At 52.3% G+C, this 9119-nt stretch overlaps 1 protein-coding gene across 1 annotated transcript in view; it reads left to right on the plus strand.

Annotated features, from left to right (window-relative positions):
* The first annotated feature begins 6 nt into the window (after positions 1 to 6).
* Positions 7 to 9119, plus strand: part of ITPK1 (inositol-tetrakisphosphate 1-kinase) — a 181676-nt gene continuing 172563 nt past the window's right edge. Inside the window, exon 1 of the mRNA XM_011949378.1 lies at positions 7 to 204. Coding sequence (XP_011804768.1) covers positions 110 to 204 — 95 coding nt within the window. The 5' untranslated portion in view covers positions 7 to 109. The remainder of the gene's footprint in view (positions 205 to 9119) is intronic.

Raw genomic sequence — 9119 nt, forward strand, 5'->3', positions numbered from 1 at the left:
GTCCCCGCCGCCGGGAGGAGGTGCCCAGTCGCTCGCGGCGCGCGCTGGCCGCCAGACTCGGCCTGTGGGCGATTTCCTCCGGACCCAGGCTCGCCGCCCGAGGAGGAAGATGCAGACCTTTCTGAAAGGGAAGAGAGTTGGCTACTGGCTGAGCGAGAAGAAAATCAAGAAGCTCAATTTCCAGGCCTTCGCCGAGCTGTGCAGGTAAGGAGGGACGCGGCGCCGGTGCCCGGGGACCCCCGGCCCGAGTCCGGTGCAGCCTCAGCGGTTGTTTTGGGAGGTCGGAGCCAAACGGGAAGAAGTGACGCGCGGGGAGACTGAGTCCAAGCAGCCAGGTGGCGGTGGCGGCCGCCGGCCGCGTTCCAGGGAAGCGGTGGCTGGTGCGGGCGAGGTGGCACGGACCGGGGCGCTCAGGTGCACAGTGACCCGGCTGGGGAGGCCCCCAGCAGCCCAAGGCGCGGTGGGAGTGCTGCTGAGGATTGCGGAGGGACCTGGGAAATCGGGGCATCCACGCTGTGGGCTAGGGGCTTGAGGGTACTTTTGGACCGGAGTGTTTTTCTTCTTTCACCTCCTTCCCTTTCGTGAAGAAAGGGCACCCACGTTTGTGGACCACCTACTATGTGCCCCGCGTGTGCTCGGCTCTTGAGGCTGTCATTGCATATCATGAGGTTAAGCCCAGTTGAAGCGAGTAGCAATTCTTGGCATGTATGTGGTGATTTGCTGTCTCATTAGAGCCTCTCAGCAGCCCTGCAAATTGGCCAGGGTGGTGATTCTGGGCCACGTGTCTGAGAAGGTGGACCGATCGGCAGAGAAGCGGGGTACCTCGCTTGGGGTCCCGCAGTTAGGGAGTGGCTGGTGCGTAGAAGGTGCTGGGTAAATGCCCGTAGTGTGGAGTGGCCTTTTGCCATCTGGGCTGTGTGCCCCTGCTCCCACCATGCTGGTGCTCCTTGGCGGAGTCTCCGGTGTTTAACAGATCACGTTCTTAATAAATTACGTTCTTAATAAATAAGTCTTGGGTCAGGTAGGCCTTCCCTTGCTCCACAACTGTGGCTTTGCCTCTGAGAAGCAGTTAAGTCCTTTTCTCAGTGCAAGCCTAAGAGAATCCAGCTCCGAAAGCCTTTTGCAAACTCCAGGTGGAAACCTTTTGTGATGCAGCTGGTTAGATTGATTTTTGAAAATGGGCTCTACTTGCATTTTTGTCCCTGTGGGGGCCCCACACATCTTGGAGAATTGAACAGTTGGGTTTCTGTATCCCCTGGTGCTCCTGGGGCGAGTGGCTGGTCTGAGCTGGCATGCGCAGGTGGGCCTGGCAGCACCTCTGTGTACCTGATGCCTGTCCCAAGGGCCTGCTGCTCCTTTGCCCCTTGCAAGCCCGGCAGGCGCTCTTCCTGCAGCCAGAGGTGCACAGCTTGTATAAGATAGTGCCTGGTTCTTTATCCCTTGGTCTGGGAATGTAATTGGCTGCCTTCTCCCAGGCCGGTTCCCTCTTCATGATCGATAGGGCATGCATGAAGAATTCATGAAGAAATCAGGAGGAGCTCAAAGCCAGAGCTTTGAAAATGAGTCTTAGGACCCTTGGAACATTACAAAAGGGTACTTGAACATTGTACGGCGGGTACACTCTCTTGTGGGAAGGGCATCCTAAAACACTGAAGAAATTTGGAGAAGCCCCTTTGGCATGTTCTCAAAGTCCAGTTCTGATGTGAGGCACCGGAGCTCCCCCTGCAGTCATATAAGACTTGGGAAATCCCAGTGAATACCTCGCACCCTTTGTACTGCTGTCTGTATTTGTGTCATCTTGTGTCTGCAACTCAAGCTTGAGGCTTGTCATTGGGTTGGCTTGTTTTACTTGGTAATTAGGAGGCTCTAGCAAAATATTCCTCGTCAAGACTCACAACTAGGTCCTCGTGCTGGACCTGCAGATTGGCTTGACCTTGTAGACATTCCTCCTTTAAAGGGGTGGGAGGTTCAGGGCAGGCTATGGTATCAACATTCTGGGGGGTAGAGCATTAATTTTTCTGAAAGGGTTATTGTCTTCAAAGTGTAGTTCCCTTCCTTTAGCCAAAATATTGGCTTCAAAGAAGGCAGAAGACATCAGGCTCATTCTAGAACCCGAGGAAGCTCACTTTGTGTTTTCACTAGGGAAGCTTTAGATATTTTATCACTTAAGCCTAAGAAGGAAAACACCAAAAAGAGTTTTTCCGTTTCTTCTTTATTACTTTCAGGGCAGTGCCCCCTGGTGGCCACATTTCTATACTGGCTGCAAAATGCTGCAACTGTTGAGCCAGTGACCAGGGAGCCCCAAGAGGTTGTTTTGTTTGGTGTGAGGGCCGATGAGACTTTAGTGGCTGAGAGACAGTGCAAATGACATGATCATGTTTTCCACATTCATAATCTGGGGGCGCAGGGCTTCTGTATTGACCGGTGATGAATTGTCTATGAATTCCCTAATGAAAAAGTCTAAAGGTATTTGAAAATGGCCCTGCTCTGGACCGGGTACAGTGTCTCCTGTCTGTAATCCCAGCACTTTGGGAGGCCAAGTGGGTGGATCACGAGGTCAGGAGATCGAGACCATCTGGCTAACATGGTGAAACCCTGTCTCTACTAAAAATACAAAAATTAGCTGGGCATGGTGGTGGGCGCTTGTAGTCCCAGCTACTCAGGAGGCTGAGGCAGGAGAATCACTTGAACCTGGGAGGTGGAGGTTGCCGTAAGTTGAGATCGCGCCACTGCACTTCAGCCTGTGTGACAGAGCAAGACTCCATCTCAAAAAAAAAAAAAAGAAAAAAAAAGAAAATGAAAATGGCCCTGCTCTGAATGTTTGGGCAAAGAATGACCCAAGTGGTCTGGCCCGGTGTGGGTTGTTTAGCTGAATGTCTGGCTTTGTAAAAATCTGATCTCAGAGCAGGAAGAGATGTTGGCCATCATCTCATCCAGCCCCTTTGTCTTACAGGTGGGGAAACCCGTCAAGAGAGGGGGCAGGTTCCGGACTCTTGCTCTTTTCCTTTAACTTCTAGAATGGGTCCAACCTGGCTACCTTGAGACTTGCCTTTCTTATTGGGCATCTCCGACAATAAGGCAGTGCCCCGCATTATCTTTCCAGGGGTCTGGTGGCTGCTATTTAGCCCCCAGGACACATTCGTTATAAGGCTGAGCCCCTCTGCAAGTGTAACCCTTGTCCTGGTGTAAGGGTTTGGGGGGTAGGGCACGTTGATGGCAACAGTGGGTGGTTAGAGCCACTTCATGGGAAGTGTCCCACCTGCCGTAGGTAGGGACAGGGGCCAACCTTTTCAGATGTACACTCTGATAGGATGGGGCTCTGCTAGCCAGCAGATGGGCCTTTGAATCTGCTTATTTGTCAGTGGTACTGTTTGTTCCTGTTGCCATCCTGTTTCTTCCCCTTTCTACGTGGACACGGCTCTGGTTGTGTTCTCTTGTACCCCTCCCACCTGCCTTCCCTAGCCTGGGAGCAACCCTGTAGGTCTCCCACACCACCCCCTCTTTGTGGCTTTTTTTTTTTTTTGAGGCGGAATCTCGCTTTGTCACCCAGTCTGGAGTGCAGTGGTGCAATCTCAGCTCACTGCAACCTCCACCTCCCAGGTTCAAGCAATTCTCCTGCCTCAGCCTCCTGAGTAGCTGGGATTACAGGCGCCTGCCACCATGCCTGGCTAATTTTTGTATTTTTAGTAGAGGTGGAGTTTTACCATGTTGGCCAGGCTGATCTCGAACTCCTGACCTCAGGTGGTCCACCTGCCTTGGCCTCCCGCTTTTTCTAGATGCTCAGAAGGGGCTTCAGAGGGGGAGTGAAGAAATTAAAGCTGTTAGTTGGCAATGCTGGGTGATATTAATTTAATTTTTAATTTTGTAGTTCTCTACAGTGCCTTACTGGGGAATGCTGGCTGGCCCCAGTTTCCCCAGCTTGTGTTTTCTGTGCCTCCTCCTCTCCTCCAGCTCTTCCTCTCTGTTCCATTCTTTCTGTGGCTGAACCTACGCTGCAGGAGGTGGGGGCGGAAGAGGCACATGACTTGGTGAAGCTTTCCGTATAAAATTTGGGTGAACCTCATCTGTCTTTACTGTAATAATTGCTGATTTTTAATGAAGTGCTTCCAGGGACCTCATCTCATTTAATCCTTCCAGCAGCCCAGGGATGGAGGGATGAGTGATGGAGGGATGAGGAATGAGGGATGAGGGATGAAGACATCCCTCATTGGGATGGAGGGATGGGGAAACACAGGTCCTGGGAGTATACGGGACCTGCACAGCCAGTTAGAGGGCTTTCTCGCGTCCACTCCTGAGGCCTTTGTGCTGAGAATGTGGCTTCCTTGTTTATTTGCCCAGGTTAGGCTGGGGCTTCCAGGAGGCTCCAGAAGCACAAGAATGTCTGTGAGTTTCTCATCCTCCAGAGACTTGGAGGCCAGCTGGGCTGACTCGGCTTGCAAGAAACGTGTTTCTAGAGCAATCTCAGACCTTGGTTTCCCACCAGGGACCCATTTGTCCCAATACCTTAGAAGGGACTGAGGAGTTCATTAATGCTAACGTTTATGAGCACCCTCGGTAGGTAGCCCAGGTCCGCCCCTGCTCTCACGGGGCTGGGAGTTTGGTGTCAACAGTAAACTGGCTTGGGAGGCGTGCCAGTGAGAGTGTAGCATGCCACTGGGCCTGTCCCTTCCCCTTGAGCCCTACATTTGTTCCTTTAAAATAGGGCCATCTCCAAGGCCCTTTTCTGCAGGGATGGCTTAGCATTCTGGTCTGGAATTCTTTCGGGAGATTCTCTGGGGGGAGGAAGGAGGATCTTTTCCAGGATTAAGTGATGCTGGTCTGTGGGTGGGTATTTTTTAATTTGTTTTAATGTCTGGATTTACCACCATTTCTGGGGTGCAGAGGTGGGAGGAGGTGCTGACTGAGGTTTTCTTTGCAGCAGTGCATAGGGAGTATTCAAAACCCAGCCTTGCAAATGAACACTTTCTACCAGCCTCCTGGGGAGCAAACAGAACTTCACGTGGGAGAAAGCGTCCTTGTGTACATGGGTTGTCTATCGAAGGGACTGCCTCCGTTTTAGGCCTGGCTCTGTGGCTGACTGCCCACGTGCCCCGTGACCCTCGACACATTCCCTACCCGTCTGTGCCTCACTTTTCTCATCTGTGAGGGTAATAATTTAGCTTGGGGTTGCAAGCGTCAAATGAGGGAATTGGCTAAAGGGTTCAGGATAGTGCCTGGAGCTCTGTCAGTGGCGGCAGCCGCTGCTGTCATCTTCCCTGTGGAGTGAGCGAGTGGGTCTCTGCCCACGGATGCCTCTCTATTCAGGGACCTTTGGCCTTTGTAGATTTAGTGTTCTTGGTTTTGGCGGTTTGCAAGTCACCCTGAAGGCCATGATGGCTGAACTGATCATCTTGCAGGGATGTGGGGTTTGTGGATTTGAAACTGTTCAGTGGGCACAGCTAAGGAGGGGAGCCTGGCTCTCCTGGTGGCCTTTCAGCATCACAGCAGGGTTCTGTTCTCCTTTAGCACATGGCCCACCTGAATCTTACAGCCCCCCAGGAGGCGGAGGTGCTGTCCCCACCTACTTTATGGATGCGGAAGCTGAGAAATTTATGTTGAGGTGCTAGTTGTATATTTTCAAGTTTGGAGATTGAGAAGAGTTTGTTCTGGGGGTTTCCTGAAAATGCCAAGTCTCCACTAGTAATCTTGTTACTATTACTAGTTATCATTTATTGTTTTCTGTATCTTTTTGAATATTTAAGACATTCACATATCAAAACAAATTCAGAAGACTCAGAGTATACAATGAAATGTCAGCCCCGTTTGCTTCTCGTTCCTGCGTTCTAGTTCCCTGGGCAGTCTGTCTCTATAGGTGTTTATGCATACACAGGGGCGCATGCAGGTGTGGGTCTCTCCATATGTATCTACTGTTGTGCTCTTGCTCATTGCATGGGACTGTGTGTCGTGGAGAAACTCCACATCACTGCTTCATTTGGAGACAGTTTTGTATTATTGCCCCTTTTTTAAAAACAGCTGTGTGGTCCAGTTCTTAAAAGGATGGAACATGTGTCTTCCCCTGGTGTTGGTTTCTGCTGGTATGGGCAGCACGACAATACCCTGTCCCCTTGCCTGGGTGTACATTGCTAGATGAGGAGGGCTGGGTCAGAGGGCACAGGCATTTTACTTTTTAATACTTTGTGTGTGTGTGTGTGAGACAGTCTCCCTCAGTCGCCCAGGCTGGAGTGCAGTGGCACGATCTTGGCTTACTGCAACCTCCGCCTCCCAGGTTCAAGTGATTCTGCTGCCTCAGCTTCCCTAGTAGCTGGAACTACAGTCATGCACCACCACGCCCGGCTAATTTTTGTATTTTTAGTAGAGACTGGGTTTCGCCATCTTGGCCAGGTTGGTCCGAACTCTTGGCCTCAATTGATCTGCCCACCTCAGCCTCCCAAAGTGCTGGGATTACAGTCATGAGCCACTACGCCCAGCTTCTTCATACATGTTCTGAAACTGCTCACAAATTTCACTATGTCAGTCCCAGTGACAGTGAATGGGAGAGCCTGCGTTGCACACCTTCCTGCGCTCGGCGCTGGGACAAATCTGTGGGTGAGATGGTCCTCTGGATTCGTATTTTGCTTAGTGAGATAGTGAGATTGAGGCGTTTAGGTTGTTGGGGGCTGACTGCAGGCACCCGGAAGAGCTGGGTGCACCTGCATGGTGGGCTGGGCGCCAGTGTTTCTAACCACTGGACCATCCTGCCTTTACTGGTTATTTCTCCTACATGGTTTAGCAGGTTTGGGACATTCAGTAAATACTTAGTCAAGTGCCCCAAGAGCACAGTTCCTGAACAGTTGGATGTAAATAGGGTTTCAGTTCCCACTCATTTTGAATTCAGCTGGAAAGCTACTTTTGAGAGAATGCTATGGCACTTCCCTTTTAAAAAGTAACATTCATTTTAGAAAGCAAAGCATTCAGGAGCTGTGCACCTCCTTCTTTCCCTTGCAAAGTCACTGTCTTAAACACCTTCCCCATCCTGCATGAATTGGGCCCAGCCCAGCCTCTCCCACTCTGGTAGCCCTTGGGGAGCCGGCCTGGGTGTGTGTGGCCTTGCTCTGGAGAGGGTGTGGGACTCCCGAGAGCTGGCCCACGGTCACACAGTGGAAATGTGGGAGGGGAACTTGCCTCACTCCAAACCGAGTGCTCCCTGTTCACCACTGGCCAAAGCCTCCTTGTGAACAGGCCCTACCTCCCGGCTGCGGCCCATGGTGTGTGTTAGAGTGGCCAGGCCATACCTGTGGGGCTGTTTGAATCTTTCTGGGACTTCGTTGTGCTGCTTCGAGCCTGCTCAGAAAGCAGCTGCCCTTGTGGCCTGCATCTCCCCAGCAGAGCCTCATGGGCTGGTTTCTGTAGGTGCATCCTCCGGATAGCCCCGGGGAGTGCTCCCACAACCGCTTTTAGGGTTCAGTGGGGTGGATCTGAGATTCATGTCAGAGATCCCGTGGAGCCGTGGAGTGTTGAGAATCACTCCCACAAGGGAGCCCCGGACTCCGGACCCCCCTCCCCATCCCCTACCCCTCCAGGCCCTTGAGTGCTGGGTGCCCCACCCTGTTAATTGCTCATGGTGTTCCAGGGCACACCTGTGGCAGAGGCCACCTGCAGACTCAGCTGCCCCAGAGGGCAAATCGGGACCCACAGGCCAAAGATCCTCCCAGACAGCTTCAGGGAGATGTCTTCGTTCTCCTCTCACGCCATCAGAATCTTCACTGATACTTAGGCCCCCACCACTGGGCCTGTTCTTTCTCTCTGACTTGCTCATCGTCCTGCTTATTTTAAGTCTGTCTTGTTTTTAAGTAGCTGGTTCCATGAAGGTAGAGATTTTGGCAGCTTTATTTACTGCTGAAACCCCAGTGCCTATACCAGTGCACATAGGAGCTCCAAAAAGAATCTGTTAGTGGCCAGGTGTGATGGCTTATACCTGTAATCCCAGCACTTTGGGAGGCCGAGGAGGGCAGATCATTTGAGGTCAGGAGTTCAAGACCAGCATGGGCAACATGGTGAATACCCATCTCTACTAAAAATAAAAAAAATTAGCAGGGCATGGTGGCAGGTGCTTGTTATCCCAGCTACTTGGGAGGCTGAGGCAGGAGAATTGCTTGAGCTCTGGAGGTGGAGACTGCAGTGAGCCAAGATTGCACCATTGCACTCCAGCCTGGGCGACACAGCTGGACTCTGTCTCAAAAAAGAAAAAAAAAAAAAGTATGTTAGTGGATTAATAACTTCCTGGTGGTTTTTGGAAACCTTTTTCATGTCCCTATGGCTCAGCCAAAGCCACTTGTGACTCTGGAGTGCTCTGGGTCAGGAAGGAACCCCCAGGGGTGGGGGAGATGGGGAGGGAGTTAGGTGGTAAGTCCCAGGTTCCGGAGGGGCTCGTGGGCAAGTCCTGAGCATCTGCCCTGGCCAGGCCTGTGCTGGGTGCCAGTCTTTGCCGGCATATACACCTGCAGGAGGTGAAGGCAAACCAGCTCTCAGATGCACTGGAAATCTGCAAGGTGTGAGTAGAGCCAGGAAACCTGAAAACAGGAGAGAACCATGGCGCAGTGACTGTAGCCACTTTAGCACTCTGTGGTCAGAGAAGGCCTCTCTGAGGAGGCGATGTTCAGCGAAAGGGGCCTAGAGCGCTCTCCAGGAGCTAAAGGACTCACAAGGTGGACGGTGTCCACTGTGTAGAGGCCACACACTCTGGCCTGCCTCTGCCATAAGCCCTGGGTTCCATGTGGACTGGAGGGCAGGCAGCTCTGGGCAGAACTGAGGCCAGTTTCCACTTTAGACAGGGTGGTTCAAGGAGGTGTCAGGGTGTCCTTCTAGAGCCTTGTTTCCTGACCGTTTGACCTTCCTTCTGTCGGAGGGAGGCTGCAGTTATGCCCTCGGGGCCAGGGATAGGAAGACAAAAATGCTCCCCTTCGGTCTGGTTCAGTCCAGCCTTTGTGTTCAGGAAATGAGCCGCTCTGGGTTGTAGGGTGGTGGTGGATGGGGTGGTGGTGGGTGGAGAGGTGGTGGGTGGGTCAGCTGACCTTTCTCAAGGATCAGGTTAGGCCTCAGGTGCCCAAGGGAGCAGAGGGAAGCCGCGCCTGAAGTGTGTG

This window comes from Colobus angolensis, unplaced genomic scaffold (assembly GCF_000951035.1).
Source record: "Colobus angolensis palliatus isolate OR3802 unplaced genomic scaffold, Cang.pa_1.0 Scaffold3, whole genome shotgun sequence".
Lineage (NCBI taxonomy): Eukaryota > Metazoa > Chordata > Mammalia > Primates > Cercopithecidae > Colobus > Colobus angolensis.